At 39.7% G+C, this 19,105-nt stretch overlaps 1 protein-coding gene across 3 annotated transcripts in view; it reads right to left on the bottom strand.

Moving 5' to 3' along the window:
- Positions 1-656: 656 nt before the first annotated feature.
- Positions 657-19,105, bottom strand: part of CORIN (corin, serine peptidase) — a 166,782-nt gene continuing 148,333 nt past the window's right edge. For all 3 annotated transcript variants that reach the window (XM_019624614.1, XM_019624615.1, XM_019624613.1), the window contains exons 11-16: positions 17,110-17,341; positions 13,050-13,195; positions 12,161-12,268; positions 4,794-4,907; positions 2,460-2,570; positions 657-790 (exon numbers count right to left, since the gene is read on the bottom strand). In XM_019624614.1, coding sequence (XP_019480159.1) covers positions 657-790; positions 2,460-2,570; positions 4,794-4,907; positions 12,161-12,268; positions 13,050-13,195; positions 17,110-17,341 — 845 coding nt within the window. The remainder of the gene's footprint in view (positions 791-2,459; positions 2,571-4,793; positions 4,908-12,160; positions 12,269-13,049; positions 13,196-17,109; positions 17,342-19,105) is intronic.

The raw sequence follows: 19,105 nt of genomic DNA, 5'->3' as shown, positions 1-19,105 counted from the left end.
AAAAAATATATATGCACGCACACATACACACTCATATAAATATTCAATTTTTTGGACCCTTCATTTATTGCTTTCTCTCCCTGATAAAACTGAAAAAAAACCCCACAAAATAGCAAGTACCCCACTTTCATCGTATCTATTTCAGTGTGCTTGTATCAAGGCCAGAGTGTCTTTTTATTCTACTATGAAGCAAAAGTGGTGAACTATTTCCTGATCTACATGTCCTGCATTACTTAGCGTAAATTGAAATACCAGCAACTTCAAGTTCTATTTCTCAATTTATTAAAAAATGCGTGTTGCTTAAAAAGGAATTTTCAATAACCTCTAGGGGGGAAATTGCAACATTTTTCCATCCAGCTTCCTCGGAGGAAGCCACCTTAATGATTTTATAAATAATGAAAGCATTTCGTTTCAGAAGTACTTAAATTACAATTACTTCATTTACTTTGAGAGGTTTCATCAAAGCGGGCTTTCAACCTAGCCCCTTCAGAGCAGGTGCCTGTCATTAAACGCGGTCCCCTCACCTGATTCATTTCCGGTGCTGTGGAGGGCTCTGTTTGCGAGCGGCTCACTCACTGCGCACTCATAAGGAAGAGATTATTGCCAGGTTCTGTGAAGCCCTCTGAGAAATTCATCAGTGCTACAAACTACTGACCTTACCCTAAACCCATCTGCTTGCAGGCCAGCCGGCTCAGGTTCTCCTGCCAGCCATCCCCGCACACGTGGTGTTCTGCGGCAGATCTGTGAGCAGTCAGGAATGAAGAGGAGTTCGCGTTTTTAGAGAGGGTCACTGAGAAATTTAAAAAAAAAAGAAAGAAAAAGAAAAAAACCTTAATTTAAAACATTTCCTCTCAGGAAACCAAATGATAACTTTGTGTGCCTTTGCTTCACTTGTATGTATTCATTTTTATTTATTTTAGTTAAGAACTATTTGGTGAATACCTACCCTGTGCAAATTACGGCTCTCAGTGTGGTGAAAGACAAAAAATGAATTAGAAATGTTTTCTGCCCTCTAAGGACCATAGACTCTAGTAAAGAGACAGGCAGTTCTTATCTTCACTTAGAAGATGGCCTGAGGCAGGGTCTCTTTTCACAAGTTTACCCAGTGATTTGCATAATTACAAGGAGCTAAGTTGTCACTTCATATCATTTCCTTTCAAGAAAGCATGTGAGACTATATATATAATATATATATATATATATATTAAATTATGTACACCTGAAACTAATAATAATTAATAATAATAATAATAAAAAGAAAGCACGTGAGAATTCAAGCGTGCGATGGTGATACTAATTTAGGATTAATTTGGTATATGCACTAATTCCTACTTGGTGAAAGAACATCCTCTGTTACTTAATAAACCACAGGTCATTTGTGAGCAATTAATCACAACACACATGATAACGAAGATCTAGCCAGATGCCGCAAAGGACTGAAATAAGAGGGAAGTGAATGGAACGAGTGATGCGCGTGGGATGACAAGATGAATCAAACTCAAGATTACAAACTGCAACATTGGAGGTACTGATTGATGGGAGATCCTGTCCATGTAAGGGAGTAATAGTGAGAAGTCCCATTTGGATGGGGAACATGAGTACAGGTACAATAGAAGGGCCACTTTATTTTATTTATTTATTTATTTTAGATTTTTTTTTTATTGGAGAACTGGGGGACGGGAACAGCACTGGGGAATTGGGGGAAGGGGTACAGACAAGTTGCTGTCATTTTGTTCTTCAGTCTAGTTGTGGAGGACGTTGCTTCACTGGCCCAAGTTGGCACCATCATTGCGCTCTTCCCTGGCGAGGCAGATCAGTCGCCGGCTTCTGGATGGCCACTCACAGTGGCTGCTGGCCAGTCACTCTGGCTGCTGGCTACACATGGAAGCCCCTGGCAACCCACTGCAGCAGGGGCTGCAGCCTATGCCATCGCCAGTGACTCACAGGCAGCCCAGCTCCAGGTCGAGCTGTTGTTCAGCATCTTAGCTGTGGAGGGCAGTGTCACTGGCCCTCATATGTGGGATCCGAACCGGGGCCCTCTGGCATCCCAAGCCAGCTCTTAACCAACGCGCCACTCGGCCGGTAGAAGGGCCACTTTAATACCCTATTCCATAGGGTGTCAATAATACAAGAATGACAGCATACTGAAAATTGTCAAAGCTGGGTGATAAATTTAAAAATTATATTCTGTCAGTTGTAAGGTCATAACAATTTGAACTCAAATATTTTTTTTACACATAATGTAGACAATTCAAATAGAGAAGTAACTTGGGGGCGGGGGGCGGAATTTTCTATGAGTTGGAAATGACATGTGAATCACCACTGTCAGCTTTTGCAACAGTAAATCAAAATAGATGAACTTGGTTAGCAAAAATCCATGCAGTCATTTAGGATTCATTTAGCTTAAATGGCTGGCAGGCACTAGAGTGCACAGCAGATGGCAGAAACAAGCAACTTACCACAGTCCCATTCATCTGAACTGTCTAAGCAGTCAGCTTGGCCATCACACCACCGGTCCCGTGAAACACACTCGTGGTTTTCACATTCCAGTTCATCATCTTGGCAAAATGCTGGTATGGGGAACAAGGAACAAGAAGACAGAAGCATTTTACAGATAAATGTGATTATCACTAACATGCACATTATCATTGGCCAGCAGGGCCATGGAAGGAAGAAAATATGAGGTCACTGAGGCCTCCAGACACGTGTCAAGACAGAAGAACAAAATCAGTAAAATCGCATTTCATAGATGTTAGTCCATACACATAGCAAGCATTTAAACAGAATTACTATCTCCAGTGACTAGATTCTCTAGTTCTAAAGAAAGGGTTGAAAAAGTGGTCCTCAGAGCAGCAGGAATACTAAAGACTGGCTAACAGGGTTAAAATCTGAAGTGGCGTGCGCAGAGCACTGGGGATGAGCAGACTGAAGTCTTCACCATATGATAAAAACCAGCCACGTCCACTTATATGGATAATGTTTACTTTAAAAAATTTCTACTATTAAATGACTCTCTGAGTCACATTCTAATTCTCTCTTAGGTTTCTAAAACTCATAGTGAGGGGTGACCGGTTAGCACAGTTGGTTAGAGCATGGTGGTGATAACACCAAGGTTGCCGGTACGATCCCTACATGGGCCACTGTGCGCTGTGCCCTCCTTAAAGCTCATAATGTAACTCCTTGATTGCCTATCTAGCATCTGTCTCTTTTCTTTCTCCTTTTTTTAAGGAAAACTGATTTTGTTCAGCCTCCCGCCCCTTCCCCATCCTTAGCTCTAGAGGAAGGTTCTGATTTGTTTAAGTGGGACATCGGCATTTTTCAAACTACAATTGTTTTTTGTTATTGTTGTTTTTTTCCCTTCTTTCTGAGTGCAGTTATTAGTCCAAGAATAAACACATGATCCAAGATCAGGGTCTTGGCCTATGGTTTTGTGGGTTGTGCTTTGCAAGATATTTCCTGCCCAAATCCTGCTGGCCAGGTAATGTGTCCTCCCTAGACTGGGACAGAGGCAGCCTGAAGAAATCAGCCTCTGTCTCTGATTGGTTCTCCGTAATGGGTGCCTCTTTTTGCATTTCAGTTGTTTTAGTTTAGGTGGTGTCTTTTCTAATCTACACAAAGGCTTCTGACTGCTAGCTCCTGACCGAGACCCTGCTTAAGGTTGGCCAGTCTGGGTGGATACCTAACTGATGTTCACGAGATAAGGGTGAGGTTCTTACTCCTTCCCACTGGATATATCAAGGAAGCATGGTGCCCCAGGGGGTTTTGGGAGCCACCTTTTGACCCTGGTGGGAGCCACTTCTGAACTCAAGCCTAACAGAATCACAAAAGAGGTGCTGAACTCCTGCACCCAGCCTCACGAATCCCCCCTACACTTGACTCTTTCTATGATAATATGTCACAGATCAGGGGTCGGCAAACTGCGGCTCGTGAGCCACATGCGGCTATTTGGTACGTACATGTGGCTCTGAAGTAAAATTGAAAATGAAAGTAAAACTATCATAGTTTCATTTATAGAATTTGTAAAGGATATTATTCACATAGTGGTGATTTCATTTGTTTTATAGGTCTCGCAAAACTTCGAGGGACAGGATGGGCTCTTCTGTCTCAAAAGTTTGCTGACCCCTGTCATACATGATACAAATGCTAATGAAAGATAATAAAAGTCTTCATTGTTTAAGTTGGTTTGAGTTGGGTTTTCTGTAACTAGTAAGTAAAACATCTTAAGAGACAATTTTTTTTTTTCTGATTCTCAAAGTAGTGGCCATTCATTTAGAAAAGGTAGAAAAGACAGGAAAGCACAAAAACTTAATAACCCCACCACCCAGGGATTATAATTGTAAGCTTTTTATTATGACCTTCTGATATTTTTCTATATGTGGGTATATGTACTTTCAAAACTCAGGACAATAATACACATAATTCATCACATTTTGTTTTATTCACCTAATATATGTAATGAACCCAGGGGAAATTATTCTTCTAATTTGATTTTTAACATTTGCATATTATTTCATGTTATGGTTGCATTGTATGTCCCCTATTTATGGGTGTTGGTGGTGTTTTAATTTTTTCTATGGTATAAATAATTCTAGGATAATATCATTGTGCATATATTTTACACATGTTTGATCGTCTTCTTGGCACATATTCTTACAAGTGGAGTTTTGGTCAAAAGGTATGAAAATACTAAAAGTTTTTAATACATATTTCCAAATTTCTAGCTTATATTCAAATGAGAGGTAATTAGTATTTAAAGTAAAATGTTGTGCTGACAAATTCACGTAAGCACTTACAGCAATTTTTTTCATCCATGTTATCAGGGCAGTCTGGAAATCCATCACAGATGAACGTGTGCTTCAAACACTGTTTATTGGCTGGACATTCCCAAAGATCCCTCTCTTTACAGCCTGGAGACAGAAGAAAAGGCCATTTGCAATAGATGTGGAGGTGAGAATAAAGATGAATTTGATCAAGCAATGTAGAAAAATTATAACGTAAAGCATGATTTTTCTTAACGAGTTTTGACTCCTGTATACTATGAAAAATGTAATTTAAGTAGAAATACTTGATAATCTCCATACTGCAATATAAATAGTACAGCTCTCCTAAGAGAAGATCAAAAGTGACAGATGGGAAATGGGGAAAAAAATGAAAAAGCAATTACACATTAACATTCATCTTTAGCTGTTCCTTTTGCTTTCTGAGTCAATTTGCCAACCCATAAGATTCATCTATAAAATGGCAAGTTATGCTTTTAAGGAAATATGCCCAAACCTAGTGATCTACAAGCATATTATCTAAAAATTTCAGTCAACAAATGGAAAGCCCACCTGTGAGTTTAGCAAAAGAGGCTCCTCCTATGCCGAACACCTACAAAGCTAGTTTAAGAGCCAGGTAGGAAAGCCATTACTTTAGTACTGTAGCCAAAGATGTGAGGTTAGAAATGAACAAGTAACATGGAAATGAATGTAATTTGCACCAGATTGAGACTGTAAACTTGAACTGTAATTTGCCTATGAAATACAAGCACTTGCAATGAACTTCATAAATGCCATTTGAATCAAATGCAGTGTGTTTCATGTCTGCTAAAGTAGGCCAAAAGTCTAATGTGCTCTTATCACTCGTGTTGGATCCATGGCCCTCACCAGGCTGTGAGATGCGTGATGGAAGAGACCACATGTCATTCATCTTTGGGTACCCCTCACCCTCTTGCCTAGAACAGTGGCTAGTACCTGGCAGGCCCTCAACACATGTGTATTTTAAATGGAACTTCATTTCAAGTAAGGAACAAGAAGCCTCTCTTGTTCCCAGGAAAAGATCATTTAGTTCAAGGTGAGTGAAATGCAAAGCAGTGATCAAATAAGGAGTTTCTTTAAAGAAATGCTATTTCTCATCTGACCTAGTACAAATAATTCAGAGAAATTTCATAGATGATTAACTCAGGTTTCTTGGAATCCATTATAAGAAAAAAAATCTGCTTTTTTCAAAATACTTATTGAAAACAGTTCTAAAAATAAGTCACTAAAAGAGAAATTTTTACTATGAGCTATAATTATAAAGTGTTTCGCTATTCACAACTATAGGAAATAAACAGTGAGAGCCCTTTACCAGCTGTACATTTGGGATGGTCTTAGGCCCAGGGACATTTACTTTTGGAACTCATGGGGGTATTATTTGGAGTTTTCAGCTAGCAGAGGATCTAGACATCACCTGGAGTGTTCTGACAATGATAGTCTCTGAGATCCCTGGCAACCTGAGAAGGAGCCTGAAGTTGGAATTCCCTCCATGGCCCAGCTCCCACCAAATGGCACGTATGCCCATTCCACCAGAGAGCAACGATATCCAGAAAGAGGCCTCAACATCCCACAGCCCAGCTCTGGGGGCTGCTTCTCTCCTCACAAACCCCACCACATGCCAGCAGAGGATGACAGAAAACAGCACGAGTCTTTCTGACTATTCATAGACAGGGTACCCTTTCTGAGAGTACACAGAAGAACTTGGACCTTTGGAATGAGCTGAGGAAAGACCACTTAAGTAGATCCTCGGAGACCTGCTCCCTCACGAATAACAATGACAGTAAGAAGAGACAACACTTATTACCCACTATAAACACACATTCTCGATATGAGTTTTAATTCTTACACCACCACCACAATGTCAGTGTTACAAGCACCATTTTACAAGTGAGGAGGCTGAGATTTAGAGAAAATAAATAAATGGCTCCAAATCCAGCCTTATTGAGAAAGATTCAGTTGGGATCCCCGTGCAAGTCTTTAGTCGTAGTCCTCCCTGAAATGAGAATATGCATTATGCACAAGGGGACGCAGTGAGTGAAGCACAGATGTAGAGTCAGACACCTGTATTTGAATCCTAGCTCCAATCTCACTAGCTGTGTGACCTTGGATGTGTTGCTTAACATCTCTGAACCTCAGTGTCATATCTTTAAAATAGTGATGATAATGCCTGCTACACAGGGTTGCTATAAAGTTTAAATGAGTACTCTGTAAGCATTAATTTACTCTTCTGTATCTTCTCTTTTCTAAGAAAGGTTTGTGTGGCCTGATACCTTCTTCTCTATGAGGTTATGGTAAGTATAAGTGAAGTAGGATGAAAAGGTCGAGACATTAGTCACACGGAAGATAGTATTATTGTGTGATGAAACCACCCTCTCTTTAAAGTGACACTTTTGGTGTAATTATGGTTTAACTGAACGTTTTAAAAGGAAAAGGGTATGACTCCAATAAAAATTAAAAGCAGGTATGAATGGGATGGGATGTTTAATGCAGCTGTATGTTATAAAACCAAGTAATTGTTGATGTCAGAATAACAACCACCCCAGCACAGAGATAATGACAATGGTCTCTCATTAAGACAGTCTCAGCAGGCCAGAGATAATGACAATGATCTCTCATTAAGACAGTCTCAGCAGGCCAGCCGAGTGGTGCGTTGGTTAGGAGTTGGCTTGGGATGCTAGCTCTGAGCAGCAGGGCCCCAGTTTGGATCCCACATGAGGGCCAGTGACGCTGCGCCCTCTACAGCTAAGATGGTGAACAACAGCGTGACCTGGAGGTGGGCTGCCGTGAGTTGCCAGCGATGGTGTAGGCTGCAGTGGGGCTGGCCGGCAGCGGGCATGAGCTTTTGTGAGCTGCCGTGAGCGGCTGTCCAATGGCCGGTGAGCAACTGCCTCACACGGGAAGAGTGCAATGATAATACCAACATGAGCCAGTGAAGCGATGTCCTCCACAACTAGACTGAAGAACAAAAGGACAGCAACTTGTCCGTTTCCCTTCCCTGATTCCCCAACACTGCTCCCCTCCTCCAATTCCCCAATAAAATCTTTAAAAAAAAAAAAAAAAGCAAGTCTCAGCAGTCCTGAGTCACCTCCTTTTTCAGTGCCATCTCATGTCATCCTCTTCAGTATGTGCTGACCTAGTGCCCTGTAAAGATGCAGAATGAAGGAATGCAAGGGGCTTTATACTGCAGGCTGCGGGCACCCTCAGTGACTGTAATACTGGAGATAGGGACATCCACCCTCAAACATGTGTCGCTTGCAGGACAAGGTGCCTTCCTGCTGCATGTTTTTGCTTTGTGAACCTGAGACTTTACCTAGCCCATGATGTGGACGTGACATGCCAGCCTGTCTACTTCTGCCATAAGAGAGACCTTGGTCTGTCAGAGACAAGAACAAGTCAGACAGGATTTATTCCGTCAAAGTAGATCCTTGGGGTGACCTCTGAGGGATTGCCTCTTGGATTTCCTAGCACCATGGCAGGCGGGCTCTTGGTTATTGCTTTCTAAGGACTGAATAAGGCATGTTATAAGCATCCCAAGCTATGGAGGATAAAGTGGGTGTTCTCTACATTTTATAGGTGAGCTGAGGCAAGAGGAGTTAAGTGACTGGCTGAAAGTCACAGAGCCTCTAGGTGCTGAGTCAGGATTTAAATCCAAGTCTAAGTCTATGCAGAGCACTCTGCCATTCCAGGCTGCCTGCCCAAGACATGAAATAAGATAGTGAAGAGTTAACCAAGTAGCAAAATATCTAAAGGGAAAGAGAATGTCTCTCCCTTAACATGGAAAAATGAAACCCTATTCTGTCATCAGAGATCAATCCTGAAGATTCATCCTGAAAGCACTTTTGTGGGTATGCGACATGATATGGACACAATGACTCTCACTCTGCCTTCTGCTAGTCACAGAGCAAGGAGCCAATGTGCCCTACAAGTAAAAAGACAGAGATATAAAGGTATGGAGATAGGCTATTTGGAGTGCTAAAAACACAAACAAAAACAGACAGACAAACAAACAAAACCAGTTAAGCCCTTCTTTGTGAGAAATTACACAAATACTATTAAAAAGTCCAAACAGGCTGAAAAAAGTCTTTTGGAAAACTTTTAAAATCAACCTGTAAAACCCAAAATATCAAGCTGGAGGTTTTCAACACAGCCTGTAGGGGTTTTGACTCCAAGAAAAAGTTCAGGTTATATTTAAAGATTTTATTTTATTTGAGTCCAAGAGGAGATGAAGGTTAGATGATGAAATGATTTTTAATCATTTGAAGATAAACAAAACCACTAATGATGCTTAGGCATTGGTATTATTGTCAATATTTCTCCCTATGGCGTATAGCCTTTTGTATAGAATAGTGATCAATTAGTAGTTGTGGTGCTGTATTCATATGATAAAGGGTTTATTTCTACAGTAGATATCTAAAAAGCTGTTTTATCATTCTCATTTAACTGCCCCATAAAGAAGACTTGCTGCTCACATCACAACAAAGGCACCACCTTGCTGCCGCTGGTAGTTCACCCAAATTGTGGTCATAGGTTTAGCAAGATCTAACCTCAATCTCACAAACTCTAATCTACAGCATGAAAGCAAAGCTCAGAAATACAATCCCGTTGTTCTTTTCTGTAGCTCCCCTTCCTTTTATATCATTCTTGTTCATTTCTTTGCCCTTTTCTCCATTGCTTAGATATAAATGCTTTGAAATATTACAATAGATTGCAAATTAACTTGTTTCATCAAGTTGCTAGTTTTATGGACACCTTCATCTATATATGTTCAATGAATAACCCTCAAGCTTCAAGACAATGTAAGGCTTCTTTAATGACGCAGTGCTGAGTCTACAAACCACTCCCATCTGTTAGGCTCCCCTCCTGTGAAGCAATTCTGGCATGATGTGTTCAGATTCACATCATTCTTCCAAACACTTGCTGAAAACATTTCTAATACTGACGATGTTTTCAATTGCTGTCACTTACATTAACAATTACACAATCGAAACAACTTCAACAACAAAACTTTACGACAAGAGCAAGAGACTTCAGAACATGGTTCATTGCTAAATTCTAATGCATATATTTTTTATTTTCTAATTTGTTTTATTTAAAAAAAATTTTTTTTTAGCTGAGCCATCCTGCTACCTGTTGGCAGCTCAGCGGCAACTCAGCTCGGGCTGGGCATCGAACCGCTATTGCTCAGAGCTAATACTCTTGCACAAGCTCTTAACCAACTGAGCCACTCGGCCAGCCCTAATGCATATATTTTAAAAGTGTATTTATTAACGGTGTGCTTTGGCCACCATGTTTTCTTGCTGCAGATGTGCCAAAGAGACACGAAGCAGATTTCCAAGGCATCAATTATTTTATAACTAAATTAAATAAGTCTTGCTTTCAGGGGTAAACCCAATAATGTTGTTAGACATCCTGGGAAAAACTGAAGATGTGTGAGAGTAAAGCCCAAGCATTTGTCTTCAACTCTACAATGGACAGAATAAATCAGAAAGACATGAAGCTTTGCTGGAACTGGTATTTGCATTACTAGATGCTATGCCGATGCAGGTCCATGAACACAGAAAGACAAACCAAGCAAGCAGGCAAAATGGGAACTGGATGGTTTCCCAATAGATCTCCTGTAAGCCTTCCACCACATGACTTCCTTATTTGATTCTGAGTGTCACGTCCTCTCAGAGCATCAGACATGCCCATTCAAATATATGCCTGCCTCCCAAAGAGGAATGTATGTAAATTTTCTATTATCAGTCGCTTTGGAAAAGATAATGAGATTTTCTTATAACTTAATACTGCTGGAGCAATTAATATAACTCCAAATATACTCATTTCCTACCCACTTTTAACTTTCCTTAACTAGAATTCTCAGGAATGCCATCAATATTTTGAGTGTGTGTTAGGGATTAGACAATTTATTCTATAATTCTATTATGCCTTTGATTGTATAATTAAAGCATGAATGAAAACTCATTACTTAATGAGATACCTAATATTTTAGGGTCATTTAAACCCTATAGTGCTTTGAACTTCTCTTTTGCAGGATATATTCTAGAACTCAGACCTTTTAGTCTTGGTAAACCTCTTTTTTTTTTACACGAGACTTTTACATTTCTTAAATACTTAGTCTCCTACTGCAAGTTTAGGTCCAGCCATCCCAATAGAGTACCATGTAACCTCTTTGAATCATCTAAAAAATCCATTTAAAACTGCATCTCAGAATACCATGCATAACCCATCAAAGTCATAGTTTAGCAAACAAATTCAGTAGATTCTCAATAAATCACTTATAAAAGAGATATTCGATGAATTTTTATTTATTTCTCTACAGAAAGACCACAAACAAGCCAACAACAGTAGCTTCTCAAAACACTGAATGTTCCTAACAAAATTATCCCTGGTCATTGTACCCATCATTTTGACAGCTCTAATTCGCTAGAAGATGCACTTGTCCATATTTATAGCAGCTGATGGGATTTCCGTTGATTGCTTGTGACATTTTGTCTAGACCAGAAAGGCAATGTTTACTATGGAAAATTCATTTTGGAGAGAAAGAAAATATTTCATACCTAAAAGGCCAAAAGGATAAAATGATTTCAAAGATGGATTGCCTTAGGTGCTTTCAATGGAAAAGTGTGAATATTTTTTTAAGCAGAAAAAACTAAATAATCATAACCAAACTATTCTTTGGATAGCCCTCCCATCATTTTGCTTTAACTACACAGTATTGTTTAGCAAAGAGCATTGTTGTTTTCTATGCCCGGACACAGTCTGAGGTCACAAGTACAAAGGTTTGTGGGGAAATGAAATGGAAATTAGCTCCACTTAAATTACTATTGGCATGTCTGGCCTTTCCACTGGTGATTTTGGAGCTTAACGGCAGAAACGTCAGGAAGAGTTTTATCCTTTGCCAACAGAGACAAAATCAGAGAGGGCATGAAAATAAATCCCAATTAAATTTGAACATTGGAGCCTGAACTCTGTCTGTGTGTATCTAGACGCCTATCTAACAACATGGGAATCATACGCAAAGATGCTATTATTCTGACTTCAAAATAGAAAACTGCTTTATAATCTCTAATAATAAAAATAATTCCTTACATTAGTGAAGCGTTTCTCTTTTTACGAAGCGTTTGCACATCTATCACCAAGGTTATAAATGGAAGTATAATATAAAAAAAATCAATAGTGCTAACAGGAAAAACATCAATTCATGCCTTGCCATTTGATAATTTAAGAAGAAAATATATTAGTATTCAATCTTAATCACTACTTAGGATGATCAGTGAGTTGTTGACATTTACTTAACACAGTGTCTTATCCTAACCAGTTATTAGTGTACATTCAGGAAAAGTGCCATCTCATATACATACCACAGTTTTCTTCATCACTGTCATCATCACAGTCAGGCTGGCCATCACATCTTCTGGAAGCCAGAACACACCGTCCTGAGCCACACTTGAAGTGACTTGGTGAACATTCTGTTTAAAAACAATGGGCCATATTACTGTCAATAGACAGAAAACCCAGAACTATCAGCTCATTTGTCTATTTACATGTGGGATGTGATTGAGAAGCTATTACTGAAGATAAGGATGGTCCTCTGCCAAGCTGAAACAGCCAAAATTAACATGGCTTTCTTCTGTCTGCTTATCAGCAACTTCCTCCTTCATCCATGTAATCATCTCTCCAGATCAGCTGTTTGGTGTCTTTACACTTTCCAGTAATTAACTATCTTCCTGAATGGACAACCTAACAATTGCCAGAGTCTAAAATGTCCTGTGGAGTGAATGCTTCTAACTACCCAGCTGCCCTTAATGTGTCAAAATTGCTTCCCATCCTAATCTCTCCAACCTGGTGGACAGGTGCCCGATTCTATTTCTCTACCTGAAGATCCTGTATTGCCATGGTCTCTGACTGCTTTGCACAAGAAGGATCCAAGGCCTGATCATTACCTTCAGGACCCCTAGAATAAAAACAGGATCCATGTATAATGGGCTCTGTGAGTTAAGTGTGGTTAAAATGAATACCTGGAATATTAAATTCATCTCTGCAATTTATTTTTAAAATGAAGACAATGTCTAACAAACAGATGAGCACCAAATTCTCCAAAGTAATCAAGCTCTTAGAGTCACTCACCTATCCAGCCTGATTGGAAACTAAATAGAAAACAGCAACAATAGCTACAGAAAGACCTCAGAAAAGGTAGCCAATATATTCATCCATGTTAGATGCCCCACTGAAATTAATTTAAAAATGAACCTTCCACATCTTCATCAGGCATTAGGCAGGTTTGATTGTCTGAATTTTCCTCTGGAAACTGATTGCAATATGTGTCTTCAGGCCACTGTAGGCCCACGATCCCAAGAACAGACTCACAGTGTTCCTTGGAATGCTCACACAGTGCTCTAAGAGAGAAAGAAAGGCAAAACATTAGAAGCAGAAATTGCTACATCTGAGACGTATGTTAGGAATCTATATAGGATTTCAATATTGTGTGGGTGTATGTGTGTCCGTGTGTGCTGTGGTGTGTGTGTTTGGGGTGTGTGTATGTGTGTGTGTATTAACCAAAATATATAGATGTAATGTATGTGTGTGTGTTTTAACCAAAATATATAGATGTACATATACATAATAGGTGTTTTAGAAACCAAAACAAGTACTATCTCTACAAAGGGAATCTATTCCATCAATATACTACCACCAAAAGAAACTTCATTGCAGAAATATAGAGATTTGTTTTGTTTTGTTTTGTTTTTAATTGGGGAATTGGGGTATGAGAACAGCGCTGGGGAATTGGGGTAAGGGGAACAGACAAGTTGCTGTCGTTTTGTTCTTCAGTCTAGTTGTGGAGGACGTTGCTTCACTGGCCCAAGTTGGCACCATCATTGCGCTCTTCCGGGGCGAGGCAGATCAGTCGCCAGCTTCTGGATGGCCGCTCACTGTGGCTGCTGGCCGCTCACGCTGGCTGCCGGCTACACACAGTAGCCCATGGCAACCCACTGCAGCAGGGGCTGCAGCCCACGCCGTTGCAGGCGCCTGTGACTCACAGCAGCCCAACTCCAGGTCGAGCTGTTGTTCAGCATCTTAGCTGTAGAGGGCAGTGTCATTGGCCCTCATATGTGGGATCCGAACCGGGGCCCTCTAGCGTCCCAAGCCAGCTCTTAACCAATGTGCCACTCGGCCGGCCCTTGTTTTGTTTTCTATTGAAATGTATTTGACATTTAACACCGTGTAAACTATAAGGCATAAAATATGTTGATTTGATACATTTATATATTATAATAAGATTGCTGTTGTAGTTCTAGTTAGTATCTATCATTTCTTTTTTTGCCTTTGGAATAATTAAGACCTAGACTCTTGGTAAATTTCATGACTTGAATACAATTTGTTGTCTGTGTTCACTATGCTGTGCATTACATCTCCAGGACATGGGTGTCTACTAGTTGCAAGTTGGTGCCCTAAACTACATCCAGGACTCAGGTTGCCTTCTGCAGTTTGCCTTTCTCATTTTCTCTTTCATTTTTTCAGACAGACATACTCTCCAGTATCTCCATTCCAAGCAGGGAAGTCCCCAACATCAGTTTGGATAGCCTACCACGAACGGTCGTGGAATCTCTACGATACCCTCAGCCTTGGAGCTCTCTCCATCCAGTGACCAGCCACATGAGCCATTTCACGTGCCAACCTGGCTTACATAAGGCATTCGTTGCCTCTATTCCTTCAACTTCCAATATTGTTGAAAAGCTTGGCACTTCTCCCAAACCCATCTGTGGTGGTTAAAATAAAGTTTGCTTTCATTTTTAAAGAAAAGATATACGAAGCCTTGTGCTAGGTGCTTTCACGTGTGTTTTCATTTGTACCCAGAATATTTGTAAATGGAGGTATCAGCATGCCTCACGGAAGGTGTCTTTACTTCCTAAGGGAAAAAAAACCAAAACCAAACAAGGTGTTGCCTATTTATTACCAAGAAATTAGTTAAATACTTTTTTTTAAAGTAGGCCTAACCAAAGTAAGTTCTTAGGCAAATTTCTTATTGCCTTTCAAATACATTTTTATTTTTCAGAAGTTGTAAACTTTAAACTAGAAGTTTATTTCAACAAGGTAGGGAATGGTTACCAATTAAATGGGGAAGCTTTAGAGAAAGTTCTGTCTAGATTTAAGTCTGTGTAAGACAGAACATAACTTGATGCTGGTTTAGCCTAGGAATTTGGGGAGACGAAAAAGCCATGGCATTCCCATATTAATTTTGTAAAAATGGGAAGTTCATCAGTGTTCAGTCACTTTCTGTTTGGCCGAATATTTTTGTTGCAGATTTATAAAAAATGTGTATAACTCAGTTGCTGCTTATATTTTAAATTAACGGTATAAAACCTAATTTATGTGGAAGACTGTATAGTGCCTGATTCTACCGCTTCTTATATTTTTTCTATAAAATGGAAATAGTACAATACGCAGGGGGCTCTGTTCTTCTCATTGTCTGCGTGCTGCTCAGCCCTAGCCAGCAGCCCCGATGGTGGGGAACTCCCTCAAAAGGTAATTTTGAGGATGAGATGGCAGAAGTACTTTAAAGTATGTAGCACATAGTAACGGCTTGATAATGGTAGATTTTTCTGACTCATAACTTAAAGACTAATTTTAAGATCAATTAACAGGCTTGAAAAAGGCAACTATGTATTGTTTTATGAACATATCATTATATTATTCTCATCGTAATATAAAAAATTTCCTCACAAATAAATATCAAAATGTTCAACTCATTTTGATAGCCAGTGAAAATGAAAGATGTATGTGTATATGTAAATCTAAGAAACAGAACTAAAGTATCTAAAATAAGTTCACCAAAATGTTGACTGAAAGATGTTTCATCTCAGCTTTGGTATTTTAATATGAAACTTAAGCCCTAAAATGATAAATTATGTGAATCTAAATTTGTTCCAGAGAATACTGCATTAGGGAAATTTTTATATACATAGAAAAGAAAGTCAAATACAAAAATTTGTTAATTAGTATCAAAATCAATTATTCACTATCATTGACCTTAGCAAAAGTGGAATAAGATTTAGAAATAACTTTTTAACATAAAATTGGTAGATGTTTTATTAGTAATACTTTAAAAGGCATTTAACAGACATTTTCAGAATTATGTTTGCACATGCCAACATTAAGCTTTGCTCTCTATATTTGTATAATATTGTATAAATTGTTCAGTTCCCCAAGTCATTTTGAAATTTTATTGTTTCCTGTCTCAACTCTATAGGTGCCCCTACCTTGTCATCGATTTGAGATTCAGTATATAATTTAGTGTGTTCCCATCTGTCCTCTATATTGATATTATTGCTTTGTCTTAAACCTCTGAGTGACTTCTGATCCCAACATATGGTTTCCATAGTTACCAGTCACACATAGACAAGCACATCTGTAGATTCACCCCTTGATGGAAAACAGCACTGGAAGAGCAGCGGCCCACCTCCAAGACAGCCATCTTGGGCATGCACGTCCTCTGTCACATGGCATAAGAGGGATCAAACCGCCACTGAGTAGTTGTGTTTCTGTCCTATCATCAGAGCTACTGTTTATTCAGGGCTTATAATGAACTGGAAGCACTTCACATTTATGCACATTCATTTAATCTCACAACAACCATTGCTATTCTGATTTTACAGGTAAAAGAACTGAGGCTGAGAGAGGCTGAGGAATCTGTCTCAGGCTATCCAGCAAGTAGAGAAGAGCCAGAGCTTGAATCAGACAGTGGACTCCATGGTGATGCTCTTAACCCATAAGATATCACTCATGTCCTAAGTCAAGCTGCACCCTTGAAATGCAGGTACAATTTCATTCGAGCAGGTAGAAAGTCATTGGCAACGCCTAGTCCCTGTCCAGCCTGTGAGGCTGGTGTCATGTCTCCTTCAGGCCTCTCCTGTGTAATGTCTCCAACTTTTAAGGGCTAACAGAAGGCAGCATTTTAATCACATCAGTGTCACCACAAGAAAGAGGCACTACACCCCTTCTTCTGCTAACTCACATTTAAAAAAATACTTCTTGATCAACCAAAATGACATAATGTCATTTTATTTTATTAAAGTACATGACCTATTATCAAAGAGAGTTCATACCGCCCTTACTTGGTACATACTTCAGCCATGAATTCTCACTCAAGTATTCATGTTAGAATTCCTCCTCCTTTACCTTTTAAATAGGAAACCTGTTAAATACAGAGAGCTTCTTAGCACACTATGCACTTTGTCTAAACTCACACTAAGTCTTCATTCCCTTGGGTCTCCCTGAGGGAAAGAGGACACTTAGGGGCACCCCATATTACCTGCAAGGGGGGATACGTTGGCTTGTATTCACGTCACACTTGGGTACCAAGATGGTGCAAGCAAAAAACATAAGGTATTTGTAACAGTTGGTTTGAACAAGTGCAGGGAAAAGAGAGGACTCCCAGCTGATGGATGCTTCCTTTTGAGTCCTGTGGCCAAGGTAATTCGGATAATTTGTATGGTTGTAGGGCAAATTCATGCAGAGTTCCAATGTAATTGGTTCACATTGACCTAAAAAGAAAACACACATATAGGCACACATATATATTAATTTTGCATATGAAATAATTTCTTAAAACCTTATAAAATTGAAGTCTATTGTACCCTTTCTCTTTAAAGTGGCTAAAGCTAGAATGCAAGCAGTATATAACATTGCTATCAAAAGATAAATACTTTGGTTAATAAAGTGTTAAATGAAGATTTATTTCTGTATATGTGGTTGTGAGCACAGTGCCCAGTGCTCATGTTTTACAAACTCTTTCTCATTTTTTGCCTCAGCTTAACTTATCTGAAAGTGATTCTCTTTTACGATTCTTTTCTCTCACTTTAATTTGTTTTCTTCTTTTGATTTATTCATTACTTCTCTTCTAAACTAGTATATTCCTTATCATCTTCATAGCCATTTAAAAAAAACACACAATGAATTTGGCTACGTAGGAACTTACATGATTTTTTCTTACATTTTATCCTTGATCAACAGATTTAAATATAAGTCTACAAGATTTCAGGGCCAGAAAGACTGAGATCTGTTAGGTACCCATTGCCAATGAGATAAAATCCTAACCCATTAGGTTGGCACCCTGTGCTTTTGCACACTCCAGTCACACCCTGACTTTCCAGCCTCACTGCCTATGACTATCCCATCAGCAGAATTTCCTTGGTGACACAGTATTTTAAGAATCACATGCTTTTGTGAGCACTTTTGGTTCCTCTCTCACCCCCTTCTTTTTTTTTATTAGTTTCAGGTGTACAAAACAATGTAATAGACATTTCACCCCTCACAAAGTGATAACTCCTCTCCCCCAATCTATTGCCACTTTGGCATCATATATCCCCTTCTTCTTCACATACTTATCATCGCCCCTCAGATGCAGTCAAGGTTCTAGCTGCCAGGTGCATATAGCAGCCGCTGCCTGGAATGACCCTTTCCCATCTCCCCACCATGCTAACTCCCCATTGGCCTACAGGACTCACCATAAACATCTCTTCCAAATCTTCCCGATCAACCTCTCCCCGTTCCGTTCCCAGTATGAGTTTCTGCTGAGTGCCACAGCATCTGAGGCTCCTTCCTGCCATACCCTCATTACCCCTGCTGTATTCTTTACTTACTTGCCTCCCCCACACACTTTGGAGATTTTTGAGAAATGAGACTATACTTCTTGACCTCAAAGTCAGCACCTAGGACAGTGCCAGAATGATGAAGGGAAAGGAGAAGAAAAAGTGTAGGAACTATCCTAGGCACTTAAAATATAAAAATAATAATAAAAAAATATAGTCCCTGCCACTGAGACAGACACCCCACAATCTTCATAGGAGGACAGACATAAGTTCTGATAGCTGTAGTGAAACTGATGTGAACAGGCTAGAATAGTGGCATTGGACAAATGCTAGGAGCCCAGTGGGACAAGATGGAGCAAGAGTGGCTGGGGAAGCCTTCCAAGGACAAATGGGGTTTGGGCAGGTTTGGGAGAATGCAGTAGAAAGGTCCGCTGTTCCCTCTCTGTCCAGCAGATGTGCCACATTCCCGGAGGTGAGAGAGGTAATCGAGCAAGAATCTTCATAGAATCAGCCCACACTGACTGAAGACTCTATCCCTTATTAAGAATTCTTATTCAATTTAAATTTAATTATTTGACCAAGAAGTGGTATGCATGCAAACAGATGAGAAATAGGGACTGGGGTGAAATATCAAAACAGCTCCAGGACTACTTCTCAATTTAAAGACTCTGAGGGCTTCACAGAGATTATGGGGCTAAGGAGGGTGACATTGGCCAG

Source organism: Hipposideros armiger, unplaced genomic scaffold, assembly GCF_001890085.2.
Source record: "Hipposideros armiger isolate ML-2016 unplaced genomic scaffold, ASM189008v1 scaffold_596, whole genome shotgun sequence".
In the NCBI taxonomy this organism is placed as follows: Eukaryota; Metazoa; Chordata; class Mammalia; order Chiroptera; family Hipposideridae; genus Hipposideros; species Hipposideros armiger.
Note: the sequence above shows the minus strand (reverse complement) of the source record. Positions and strands in the feature narration are given on the sequence as shown.